General features: G+C 41.7%; 1 protein-coding gene across 3 annotated transcripts in view; it reads right to left on the bottom strand.

Annotated features, from left to right (window-relative positions):
* LOC124553802 (sorting nexin-13-like) overlaps window positions 1–14,228 on the bottom strand; it is a 419,627-nt gene that overhangs the window by 72,501 nt on the left and 332,898 nt on the right. For all 3 annotated transcript variants that reach the window (XM_047127777.1, XM_047127778.1, XM_047127779.1), the window contains one exon: window positions 8,817–9,074. In XM_047127777.1, coding sequence (XP_046983733.1) covers window positions 8,817–9,074 — 258 coding nt within the window. The remainder of the gene's footprint in view (window positions 1–8,816; window positions 9,075–14,228) is intronic.

The raw sequence follows: 14,228 nt of genomic DNA, 5'->3' as shown, positions 1-14,228 counted from the left end.
AGTAGGTAGGCTGGAAGTATGTGCTGTTGAGCTGAGAAGGTACAGAATTCAGCAGGATCAAATTTTGTGAAATCTCCGTATGTGTATGCATTAAAGATATTAAATTTCTGTACCTTTATCATCTATAACTGAGAAAGACAGTGTGTGTGTGTGTGTGTGTGTGTGTGTGTGTGTGTGTGTGTGTGAGAGAGAGAGAGAGAGAGAGAGAGAGAGAGAGAGAGAGAGAGAGAGAGGGGGGGGGGGGGGGGGGGGGAGATAGAGGGGGAGAGGGAGAGAGTGGGGGTGGGGAGTTGCTTTTGTTTGTGTTGTCACCTTTGTCTTCAGTCTGGAGACTGCTCTCTACACTACTCTATCACATGCAAGTCTCTTCATCGCTGAATAACTACTACAACCTACATCTTTCTGAATCTACTTCCTGTATTCATCTCTTGGTCTCCCTCTACAACTTTTACCCCTAACACTTCCCTCCAATGTTAAATTGATGACCCTTTGATGTCTCAGAGTGTGTCCTACCAACCAATCCCTTCTTTTAGTCAGGTTGTGCCACAAATTTCTTTTCTCCCCAGTTTTATTCAGTACTCCTCATTAGCTATGTGATCTACCCATCAAACCTTCAGCATTCTTCTCTAACACCACATTTCAAGAGCTTCTGTTCTCTTCTTGTCTGAACTGTTAATCGTCCATGTTTCACTTGCACATACGGCTTCACACCAAAAGAAATACCTTCAGAAAAAGACTTCCTAATACTTAACTCCTTATCCTCTGAACTCATGTTGACAAATTCCTCTTCTTCAGAAACACTTTCCTTGCCATTAGCAGTCCACACTTTATATCCCCTCTACCTCACCCATCAACACTTATTTTTCTGCCCAAATAGCAAAGTTCATCTACTAGTTTCATGTCTTGTTTCCTGATCTAATTCCCTCAGCATCATCTGATTTATTTTGAGTCATTCCATTATCCTTGATTTGCTTTTGTTTATGTTCATCTTATATCCTCCTTTCAAGACACTGTCCATTCCGTTCAAATGCTCTACCAAATCCTTTGCAGTCTCTGCAACGGCAAACCTCACAGTTTTTATTTCTTCTCCCTGAACTTTAATTCCTACTCCTAATTTGTCTTTCGTTTCCTTTACTGCTTCCTCAATGTACAGACTGAATAACATTGGTTTCCTTTTGCACCCGCCTATTCTTACAACTACTGTCTAGTTTCTGTAAAAGTCATAAATAAACTTTCACTGCATGTATTTTACCCCTGTTACATTCAGAAGGTCAAAGTGTGTATTCCAGTTGACACTATCAGAAGCTTCCCCCAAACCCCAAAAGCTATGAATGTGATTTCTCCAAACTCCCAAAACCTATGAATGTATTCTTTACATTTCATTAAGGTATCTTCTAAGAGAAGTCACTGCATCAGCACTGCCTTGTGTGTTCCTAAATTTCTCCAGAATCCAAACTGACCATCCCGAAGGTCGATTCTACTAGTTTTTCCATTCTTTTGTAAGTAATTCATGTTGTTATTTTGCTACTTTCAATTTAAAACAACTGTATTGTGTAGTTCAACGATAATGCAAAGGGACAAAAATGTGGAAGTAGTCCTAGAAGGTGTGTTATTTATACATGGGCAACGTTTTTTTATATGTTCCAGTATTTTTTTTTTTTTTTTTTTTTTTTTTTTTTTTGTCTTCATTGGACAACATGTAGTGGATGGAGTTAGTTGGCAGAGATCTTGAAGGAAGGAAGGAAGATTTTACGTCTCATCAACATCGAGGCCACAGATTGTGTCAAGGATGGAGAAGGAAATTGGCCATGCCCTTTTACAGGAACCCAGAATTTGCCTGAAGCAATTTAGGGAAACAACAGAAAACAAAAATCTGAGTGGCCAGATGCAGGTTTGAACCGTCATTCTCCCGAATGTAAGTTCAGTGTGCTAACCATTGCGCCATCTAGCGCTAGGTCAGAGATCTTGACATTCTCACAGACCTCAGAATACTCCAGTCCAACATTTTCTGGTGAAAGTAGGAGACAATGATTATAGAACAACCGAGTGGAGAAACTGAAGGCTGGTAACAGCCAGGAGTCTCGATTTTGCTTATTAAATAGCAGCAGACTGAAAAGTGCAGCATGTCTGTTTGGGATAAATGGAATTATTAATACGACACACTAATTATTTGGTAAAGAAAACAAAAATACATATAACAATATTATGAAAAAGATGGCTGCTAAACACCATATGGAGAAGATGCTGATTCACAGATAGGCACAACAAAAAGACTGTCACAAAGCGAGGTTTCGGCCAACAAGGCATTTGTCAGAAATACATATATGTTGTGTGTGTTTCTGACAAATGCCTTGTTGGCTGAAAGCTCACTTTCTGACAGTCTTTTTGTAGTGCCTATCCGCAAATCAGCATTTCCGCTATGTGGTGAGTAGCAACTATCCTTTTCATAAAATTGTTACATTCCAACCAGGATCATCCATTATTTAAAAATATATATAATTATTTGAGTGTCTGAATGGTGAAAGTGGAGCTGCTGCACTTGGTGAAGAATAGGTGAACTAGAGGGCACCGGTTCATATATACTGAGTCTAGGCTAAGTGGTGTGACATACACTCTGCCATGTACTGGCTGGTGGCTTGCCCAGCAAGTATGTAATTGTAGCTATAGATACTCTACAAAGGCTCCAGAAGGAGAATCAAATTACAGCAATTCTGTATCTCATCACTCTCATTATGTCCGTGACGTGCGCAAAACCTTTCAGAGCGATAAACATTAGAACAATTCCAAAACCTCACCTTTCCTTATGAGATGGATCATAGCCCAAGGAGAACTTATGAGCCCACATCTAGATCTACTCCATAAGCCACCGTATGGTGCAAGGCAGAATGTATCTTGTACCACTATTAGTTAATTTCCCGCTCCATTCAAAAACACAGCAACAGAAAGCTATATCCCATGGAGCCTCCTTTACACATAAGAACACTTGTCTAAAATTCTCCCATTAAAGTGAAGTTGATACATTTGCCTTCCCCGTTAGAATTGTGCTTGAACTATTTTGTATTTTTTTGCAATGTTGCTCCTATATATTTAACTGACCTTATTGTGTTAAGTAGCAACCCACTAATACTGTATTTGAAGACATTGGAATTATTATTCCTGTGCGTTTGAACCATTTTACCTTATTTTATTCTATTTACATCTAGAACTAGCTGTCATTCATCACACTAACTAGAAATTTTGTGCAAGTCATCTTCTTTCCTCCTATAGTCACTTGACGACAACACCTCCCTGTACGCCACAGCATAATCAGCAAACAGCAACAGATAGGTTCGCAACTTGTCAGCCATATTGTTTTTTTTACGAGTGTAGTTTGAAAAGTTGTCAGAGCGGAATTAAAAAAAGTACTTACGTCGCTGACACATTTATTTATTTTTCAGTGTAGTCTCCTTGTAGATTAATGCACTCAGTCCATCGATGTTCCAGTGCTTCAATCCCATCTCGAAAATGAGTTTCATCCAGGCCCGCAAAATAGTTGAAACTCTGGTTATCAATTCTTTGTTTTAAGTAAACCTCTGTCCACCAAGAACAATTTTGTTTTGGGAAGAGGTGGAAGTCTGATGGAGCCATATCAGGTGAATAAGGCAGATTTGGCAACTATTCATACCTTAGTTAGCGTAATTTCGCCATGGCGATGGCACACGTGTGTCGGTGCGCATTGTCTCGATGGAAGATGACTTTCTTCCTTGCTACTAAACCTGGCCTTTTTTCCCATATCTTTTGTTGCAATTTGTCCAGGAGGTTAACATAGAATTCTCCAGTAATTGTTTGCACCAGTGGGGAGATAACCACAAACAGAATCCGCTTCATATCCCAGAACGCTGATGCCACGATCTTTCCCGCCGGAGGAATTGTCTTTGCTTTCTTTGGTGGCGGAGAATCAGAATGCTTCCACTGCTTTCATTGTTGTTTTGTCTCTAGAGTACAGTAGTGCACTGAATTTTCATCTGTGGTCACAAACAGGCGCAAAAAAATCTTGTTCGTTTCTCCTAAAATGAGCCAAACATTGTTCCAATACGTCCATTCTTGTGCGTTTCTGATCCGGCATCAAGAGTCGTGGTACCCATCTTGTAGATAATTCTTCAATTACAATGTGATATACCGTTTCAGATGACATCTGGCATGTGTGATCAATTTCACGCACTTTCAATCGGCGATCCTCTGTGATCATTTTGTGCACTTTTGCAGTGATTTCTGGATTAGTCACACATCTCGGCCGGCCACTGTGCAAATCACCATCTAAGCTTGCCTGACCAAATTTAAATTCATTTGTCCACTTGGCAACAGTTGAATACGAAGGAGCAGAGTTCCCCAGTGTATTCTGGAAATCGGCACAAATGTACTTTGCTTTCATACCTCTCCTTACGAAGTACTTAATCACTGCTCGAATCTCGATTTTTTCCATCTCCACAAATCATTACGCGGGAACAACAACAGAGCGACATCACTGCCACAGCTCTCTCCAAGAGCACTGACGTGGCATGTGTTAACAGGCACCAGTCCAATGAATATCACATGTACAACTTGTTGCACTAGCACTGACCTCTTGTGGCGATTCTGAGAACTTTTCAAACAACCCTCGTACATTGTGTGGTCTGAAACAGTCTGAAAAGCTTGTAAGGATGTTGCAGTGTAGGTTGTGTTGAGAGATAACAGTTGAGAAAAAAATATAAATAATACGCTGCACCGTTTCCGAGTTAATTAGCATTGAAGTTAGCCAATTAGGCCACTGCACACACAAATTCGAGCAGCCCGCCCGACACAATTAGTGTCAATTGTTTTCGTACCATTGATGGTCGTGGACGAGACTTGTCAGCCTTTGCCTCGGGTTCGATTCTTCCCACTGCCCCGTGTCCAATTTTTGTATCACTCTCTTGTTTGGTTTTAGGAAACCAAACAAAAAAACACTTGTGGCGACACTGTCTCTCTGGCGAGCTACTCGAATTTGCACATGCACCTCCCCGATTGGCTAATTAGATCCTAAATTGGCTCAAAAACAGCCCAAAGTATGGAATATTTTTCTTAACAATTATTCCTCAGCACATCCTACGGTGCAGCACACTTACTATCTGTTTCTGACCTTCTCGTACAGAGAATTACAGCAGTCCCACCCTGCCTGTACAAACTGACCTCAGAACCCAAATGACAGGTGTCACCAGGGCCGATGTGAGCCACAACTGGCAGACAACTGCACCCTGCATGCTCGATAGCCGCAGGCGGCACCTCCTCCACATCTCTGAAGAGGCCAACTGGCAGACCTACTGAGTGCACATTAGCTTTCTTTGCACCCCCCGAACACTACCTTCCTGAGGGGCTCCATAAAGTGAAATATTGAAGCTTCCAATAACTGGCAAACCCCTACCTGCATGTGCCTGCTCGGACTGTGATGAAGGAATGGCCACCCATTCACTCACACGGGTAAACATCCAACGTCCGTACTGTCTATCCACTTCGAATGATGCAAAAACGTTACCACCTGCCATTCACACTGCGGTGAGGGTGGATCTAGCGTATCGGGTTCATCAGAATGTCCCTCAGCAGAAGAGCCCTCGGGTGAAACGAGGTTCACCTCAGGTGCTCCGGGTGACGCACCAGTTTCTGTGCCACTGCTACACCCTGAGGTAGGAGCCTCGTGGCCAAAAGCTGTTCACAAACTGTAGGCAGTTTCTCTTGCATCCGTATACAATGTGCACACATCCTTTCAGTCCAAGTAGGACTCACTTCTCAATTGACTATAAATGCACAGAAAGCAACGTAAACACACAGCTCGCTGCTCTACTGACGTATCGCCACCTGAGGCCGATACCTTACTGAGCTGCAAAGCTGGCCATTCCAAAAAAATTACAACTGTGCTATAAACTGCACAAATCTAACCTTCAGAGTTATTACAACACGAAATTACACTTCTTAAATACTATCTCTCTATATTCGATGAATTATTCAGATACAATTCTACCCTTGAATGACGTTTACTAATTTTCTATCTTCATACTCGCAGAATCCATGCGAAAAGTAGTTCATACAATAGCTATGCCATGAGCGCATAAGTATTCTTTGTAGTACTCTCTCTGGTGGTTGTTAGAAAAAAAAGAAAGGGAGCTTCCGAGATTGTCTTCGTGCCGATTAGCCTGAGCTTGGTTTGGATGAACTGTAATCTGATTATTGAGATTTATCACAGAAGATAACTGATACGAACCGTACGATTAAGAGGAAATATATATAGATTGCTCCTTCACAAAAAAGGTGTGTATTTGAAATTTGAGAATTAATGATATTTATCGATATATTGCGTAGTTGTTAATCAGAAGGGAACTTCCGAAAGACTGGATACGAACCTGAATTTAATAATCCAAGAGCTCCATTACTTCTTCGGAAAGTTAAACTTCACCAAAGCCAAATATCCGCTTGATATGAGGTTTCCCCGACTGATTATACAACGCTCCCAAAATTACGAGGCATTTTATTTGTACAGATTAGCAGACTGCCGCAAAGCACGAGCCTGCAGAGAAGAAGAATCATTGCCTGATTTCATTCTAACAAGTAAAATTTCAGAATCATTTTGAGTGACTGAGCTATGACTGTGTTTCCTATCATGAATTATTGATTGCTCGAACGAATTGAGAGCTACAGAATTACGTAGAAAAGATAGGAGGAACAATTACAAGCCACGATTGGAATGCATTTTCATCTGGAAAGGAAGTTCTTTGAAAGTTATTCAACAGAGAGGAGAAAAGACAAAAAACTGGGGGCGCAAGATTGTGTGAATAAGGTGGGCGTCGAATGACTTCCCAACCTGAGGAAGGCAATTCACGGAACACCACATCGTCACTGTTGCATCAGATGCATCACACTATCTTTTGTAGGTGTGTACAGGTCTTTGTACGGGGAGTAGCTGCTTTCTTTTCCTTACATTAGCGTAAAGATACCATTTGTTGTACCAGTAATGAGACAGGACTGAAATGCTCAGTGTTGTTCACGAGCCAATTGATGACGAGCAAGCAGTGATGGATATATGCCCTCTTGGTTAGTTTTATGATCTCGGCTTACAGCACAAGGTACCCGTACACAGCATTTTTGAACCTTCCCCACTGCAAGCAAATGCTGCACAATGGTGGAATGATCACAGTTATTACATTTGCCAGTTCTCAAGTACACTGATGACGATCATTGCGGATTAATGCGTTTAAACAATCTTCACCGAACCCCGAAGGTCTTTCTGCAGGTGGAGACTGACTAATTCCAAAACAATCCTCCTTAAAATGAGAAAACCATTTTCTTGCCAAGCTCTGTCCGGTGGTGTTATCCCCATACACGGCACGAAAGTTTCTGACTGCCTTCACTGCTATCCCCCTCTGTTGAACACAAACAGAAGAATAGTTCAGACATATTCCAATTCCTCTGCTTGGCACTCTTGTTTCTGAGATTCCACAGCTGTACTCACTATGTCCAAAAGATAAAACGACAATATGTAAACTCAAGCAGGAACAAAGAACTACAAATAAAAAATGACGATAAATAAACACACAGCAACCGGGATACCAACATGCAAAACAAAAACTATAAAAACTTATGCACCAACTTTATTCAAATACAGGAATGGAATTCAAGAATCAAACTAAGAAAGAAAAAAGTATAAAAAGCTAAATATGTAACTTTCTGCTCTGCTGCCTATACAGTATTGTCTCCACTGAGCATCTGTATGCACGAGTTCCCGTCAAGAGAGGCCACTGTTTGTAGTATCTGATGGGACTTCATTAGTGAAAGAGAAATGACATCTGAGGTTCCCCAAGGAAGTTTTACATGCCCTCTGCTCTTCTTAATCTACATAAAGAATTAGGAAACCATATGAGTAGTGCTCTCAGATATTTTGCAGTTTTTGTGGCACTCTTATCATCTGCAAAAGTGATCAGAATATTTAAAAAACTGCAAAATGATGTAGACAAGTTATTGTATGACATGAAAAGTGCTAATTGATCCAAAAAATACAAAGCAACTTCCTCCACACAAGTACCAAACATTCTGTTACATTTAAGTTACACAGTAAATAACAGATTTAAACATTGTGCACTGACCTAAGTACCTAAGGAGTACAATAAACAAATACCTTACACTGGAGCCATCATATGGAAAATGCGGGGAAGGTAAACCAAACACAGTGTTTTATTGGCACAAAACTTAAAAGATGCAATAAATCCACTGAAGATACTGGCTACATGACAACTGTCTGCCCTCTAGTGGAATACAGCTGCACGGTACGGGATTCTTGCCAGATAGTACCGACAGAGGACATCAAAAAAATTTAAAGAAGGGCAGCATATATTGAAGTACTGCAAAATTGGCGAGAGAGTGTCAGAGATACAATAAGCGAGACGGGTCGGGTTCTCAGACTCCGGCGCGAGACCTTTTCACAAAGTTTCAATAATTTCTCGACTTGCACCTAGATTAGGAGAAATGACAAATGCAATAAAATAAATCACAGCACACAGGAAGATTTAGGTTTTCATGTTTCCCACTTCAGAGTGGCATGGTAAGAAGAATAATCTACAGTCGGTTTTACGAACCCCATCCCAAACAGTTAAGGGTGAATAGCAGGGCAACCATGTGCTGACTCAGAACGATCACTTCCCCCAGTAAACAGTTTAACGCCCACCAATCTCCCATAATTCCTCAAAATTGATCTGACTTTTACAATGAAGTCAATTTGTATAACATTTTCCAATTTATTAGGTTTTCCAGAGGAATCGCCACCCCGGACTCACCTCCGTGTCGATAGAGGCGCCGACCTTGGTAGCCTCGCACAGCGCGGGTGTCGCGGCCGCCCCCGCCAGAGACGAGGCACTCCCGGAGCCGTGGGAGGAGCCCGACAGGCTGCCGGACGTGGCGCTGCTGCCGAAGACGCGACTCAGCCCGTCCACGACGCCGTCCACGGTGCTGAGCAGGTTGTCGGGCACCGTGCGCACCGCCTGGCCTACCGACCGCATCGAGTTCTTCAACGGGTTCACCACCAGGCTGTCCAGCTGCAACACACCGCGTAACTGACTTATTACGGATTGTTATGGTATTTGAAACTGTGGTTCAATATCAGTGAATCTTGTAATCTTAAGTATTGCAATATAGGTAGAACACTATTTAAGTACGCTAACAGACCCCCCTCATGAACCGTAGACCTTGCCATTGGTGGGGAGGCTTGCGTGCCTCGGCGATACAGATAGCCGTACCGTAGGTGCAAACCGCAACGGAAAGGGAATCTGTTGAGAGGCCAGACAAACGTGTGGTTCCTGAAGAGGGGCAGCATCCTTTTCAGTAGTTGCTGGGGCAACAGTCTGGACGATTGACTGATCTGGCCTTGTAACATTAACCAAAACGGCCTTGCTCTGCTGGTACTGCGAATGGCTGAAAGCAAGGGGAAACTACAGCCGTAATTTTTCCCGAGGGCATGCAGCTTTACTGTATGGACAAATAGAAGCATTCGAAATGTGGTGCTACAGAAGAATGCTGAAGATTAAATGGATAGATCACATAAATAATGAGGAGGCATTGATTAGAATTGGGGAGAAGAAGAGTTTGTGGCACAACTTGACTAGAAGAAGGGATCGGTTGGTAGGACATGTTCTGAGGCATCAAGGGATCACCAATTTGGTATTGGAGGGCAGCGTGGAGGGTAAAAATCGTAGAGGGAGACCAAGAGATGAATACACTAAGTAGATTCAGAAGGATGTAGGCTGCAGGACGTACTGGAAAATGAAGCTTGCACAGGATAGAGTAGCATGGAGAGCTGCATCAAACCAATCTCAGGACTGAAGACAACGACAACAACAACAACAACAACAACAGACGATTAACATATGTGGGGGGATCAAATACATAGATGGGATTTTTGTTCCTGAACATCAACAGCTGGTAGGACTGGCCCCGTGTTTCTGCTATGCTTAGGTGGGACCATTAGAAGTGAGGAGAGCGTGCTGTTAGATATTTTCCGCCGTTTCGTCAGTAACCCTCGTGACGTCTGAGCAACAGGTCCACTCCCCCATTGAGCAACACATAATTACTAATTTTCTTGCTCATAAAGGAGTTACGATGGCAGAAATTTGCTGGCTGACTGAACAGCTCGGTGGTAAAACACAATCAAGGGTGCGTGTATTTGCCTGACACACAAAGTTCAAGAAAGGATGAGAACATGTGGAAAATCAGCAACACGATCGCCGTACTCGGACCAACATTACAAACAAAAACATCCTGATAGATGATAGTATCAGAAGCTCCACAAAAAGTCAGAATCAGTTATGGGAGCTGTCAAGCAATCACCACCAACTACCTACAGTTCCGTAAAGTGTGTTCCACATAGCACCCTAAACTTCCGACCGAAAATCTGAAGTTGAGACGTTTGGAGCTCTGTCAGAGGCTTACAGCAAGGTTTCCAGAAGAAGGTGACGCATTTTTGAGTTGGATCGTCACCTGCATCGAAACGTGTGTTCACCACTACACTCCAGAATCCAAACGAGCCAGTAAGGAGTAGCGGAGGAAAGGGGAGGCAGCAACAGTGGACACCAAGACTAGACTGTCAGCAGGCAAGGTTCTTTCAACCATTTTTTCGAATAGCGAGGCATTTTGCCGATTGATTTTTTGCACGAGCGACGCACGATCAATGCTGCTTATTACTGAAAACTGTTGAAATAGGCAAGAGTTGCATATCACCGCAAAAGGCGAGACCAATCAATTTGACAGGTCTTCCTCCTCCACGATACTGCTCCTCTCACTACCTTCAAGCTACGGGAAATGCACTGGACTACACTTGATCATCCTCCTTAAAGCCCGAATTTATTTCCCTGCGATTTCGATTTATTCGGACCGCTTAAAGATGCTCTAGGAAGACGGCGATTTGAAGATGAGGAGAGTGTGGAAGACTTCATGCGCAACTGGCTCGCGACATGACCCAGTTCATTTTATGATGAGGGCATCAAAAAGGTGTCCATACACTGGGACAAATGCATTTCCAAAGCAGGAAAAATAAATTATAGTTGCCTTGAGCTTTTCAATACACGAATTTAAATAAAAGATAAAATTCTGTTTATATTTGAGCCGCCTTCGTATTTGGACGCAAATGAAATATTATTTGCTCACCGTGTACTTAACCTAAGAACTCCCCTGCCCCACACAACGTTGCAACATCCTGTAACGAATGACATTACATACAGACATGTAAAGACAAGTTTTAAATCTCAAAACCAGAGTTACAAAATTCTGAAAATGGCAATAACAAAATCCAAAGTGCACTTTTGCACTGAACTTCGACTAAAATATACTGAAACTTGAAGTCATTTTTTAGTTTCTGTGTAGCTATAAAGTCTGCCCGTATACTTCACAACATTTTATTGCAAACAGGAATGTTGGAAGAGCTGTCCGGAGCACATTCGACCTATTTACCTCGTACCACTGGAGAGCACTTCTCACTCGACTGACAAACTGTCGTCACTCCCTAAACCGCTACTGTATTTACTCGAATCTAAGCCGCACTTTTTTTCTGGTTTTTGTAAGCCAAAAAACTGCCTGTGGCTTACAATCGAGTGCAAAGTAAGTGTAAGTTCTGAGAATGTTGGTAGGTGCCACGACAACTAACTTGTGCCGTCTATATACAGTGAAACTTCGTTAACACGAATCCAAAGGACCGAAAAATCAGGAGTTCGTGTCAAAAAAATTCATGTTAAGTGAAAAACACAGATTTTAATAAGTACACATGTACAGCAGTAAACTAATGTGTAATACACTACACTATCAATCATCTTATTGTAGTCTTATAACACTATAAAGTGATTGTAAAACAAAAAGTACTCACAAATTATATAAGTTACTTTCTCGGCAAAAATTCAGTCATGGTTCGTTGAGGTTCATGGGAACGATAATATTTTGTAATTTCACAACCAATTGTAATGATAGCATCCACAAACCCAGCAGTGACGTCAGATGTTGAAGTGAACCGTTCTAAACAATCCAAGGCTGTAAACATCTCCTGACAGGTAGGTGGAATGGTATCTGTATTCTTGTGCTCTTCACTCTCTTATGATGGCCCTTCTTGCTGCTCGTTCACAGCTTTTGGCACATCCGATTCCACAGAAGCACATATGGCAACATCGTCGTCTACACTAATGAGTTCTTCGAAACTAATCCCAGGGTTCGCAACATCCTGCAGAACTGTCCATTCATCAGGTGAAGTGGCATCTTCTAACTCGTGGACATCTTCAGTGTTGCTATGTCTCCAAGCTCTGTTAAAGCACTTCCCTATATCATGTGGCGATACTGAGTTCCAGACTGCTGCGATGGCTTTTATTGCGTCAAGCAGATTCCAATTTGGGGTTCCACTATTGTTTTCAGCAGCACGAATTGCAGCTCTTAGAAGTTGCTTACAATAAGCTCTCTTTATGAGAGAGATTACGCCTGGGTCCAAAGGCTGAAAGCGGCTTGTGGCATTGGGTGGAAAAAACTGAACCTTTATGTTCGATAGGTTCAAATCATGAATGTTATGGGCAGTACCCCTGTCCAATATAAGAAGAACATGTCTATTTTGAGCAACCATTCGACTGTTGAAACGAAGAATCCACTTGCGAAATGATGTGCCATAGATCCAAGCTTTCTTGTGGTGAGACTAGATGCAAGGTAAAGTGTCCATATTTATGTTTTTAGAACAATGTGGTTTCTCGTATTTACCGATAACCCAGGGACGAAACTTCTCACTGCCGTCAGCATTACAGCAAAGTATAACAGTCACACGTTGTTTGCTTCGTGCTCCACCGTGACACTTATCACCTTTTATCCCCAGGGTGTGATATGGAAAAAGATTGTAGAAAAATCCAGTTTCATCCATGTTAAACACGTCACATGAGGCATACTTTTCCCTCACTCGGTTGAATTCATGCAACCAGCTGTTCGCACTTTCTTCATCAACTTTATTTGCTTCACCACAAATTTGTACAGATGAAACTGAATGTCGCTTTTGGAACCGGTACAACCAACCAGCAGAACAACGGAAGTCTTCGATGCCTTTATCTTTAGCAATATAATTTGCTTTTGACTGAATCACAGAACCAGTTTAAGGTATGTTAGATGCACGCATATGATTGAACCTTTCTAGCAGTAACATCTCGATGTCTTCATACTTGGTGATACGAAGTCGTGTAGATTTGTTTCCAGAACCTGATGCCACAGCATTAATAGTTTTTTCTCAATTCTTAATAATAGTAGATAAAGTAGATTTAGGTATTCCAAACTGCTCAGCAATTGCTGTTTTCTTGGTTCCACGGTCAATTTCATCTAGAATCTTAAGCTTTAACTGTACATTTAGAACTGTCTGTTTCTTCTTTGCCATTTTCGTGTGCTACGGTACTGGTTGTAACTGTAGTTTTTATTCAGTATTCCAACTTGATACGGCTACAACTAACAGAACACCTGTCAAATCTGGCACTGAGTACATTCCTAAATTCTGCTGCATGTCTTATAATGTACAGCATACGCTGATTGTTGAGGTTATAAATCGCCGCTACCGACCTACAATACATTAAAAATGAGTCAACAATAAGTATAATTAGCTTTGTAGCTACATTTCCTACATTCATTTTCGACGAAAAAAAAAATAAAATGCTTTAGATTACTCTAAGGTCGGAAGTTTTTGCTACAGTGAAATTTAATTATGCTAGGAATTGAAACAGAGTTTGTAATTCGCCTTAACCGATAAAACATACCATAAGAACTAATGTATTCCTGGTGGGACCAATATTTTTTTCGCATTAACCGTGAGTTCGTCTTATGTGAGTTCGCACTAACGAGGTTATACTGCATGTAATGCTAAAGGAATGCTTTGCAGGCACAAAGATAAATACTGGTGCCAAAACCTCTGCTTCAGTAAATAAATTAAAAAACGTAGAACACGAGCTTTTTTTTTTCTCTGCCCCAAGTTTCGAACACTGCATCGCATTGTAAGTAACGACTGCTGCAGTGTAAGTAACAACAAATAGTACCCACTTGCCATTGTTTTGCTAATGAGAAAAATTCCTCTCTCTCTCTCTCTCTCTCTCTCTTTTTTTTTTTTTTTTTTTTTTTTTTTGGCAAGCGGCGGTAGCCCGCACAAAAGCAATTTGTGCCGCGAGCGGCAACAGGTCGTAAACACTCATTATCAGAAT

The sequence above is a fragment of the Schistocerca americana genome, chromosome 11, assembly GCF_021461395.2.
Source record: "Schistocerca americana isolate TAMUIC-IGC-003095 chromosome 11, iqSchAmer2.1, whole genome shotgun sequence".
NCBI lineage: Eukaryota > Metazoa > Arthropoda > Insecta > Orthoptera > Acrididae > Schistocerca > Schistocerca americana.
Note: the sequence above shows the minus strand (reverse complement) of the source record. Positions and strands in the feature narration are given on the sequence as shown.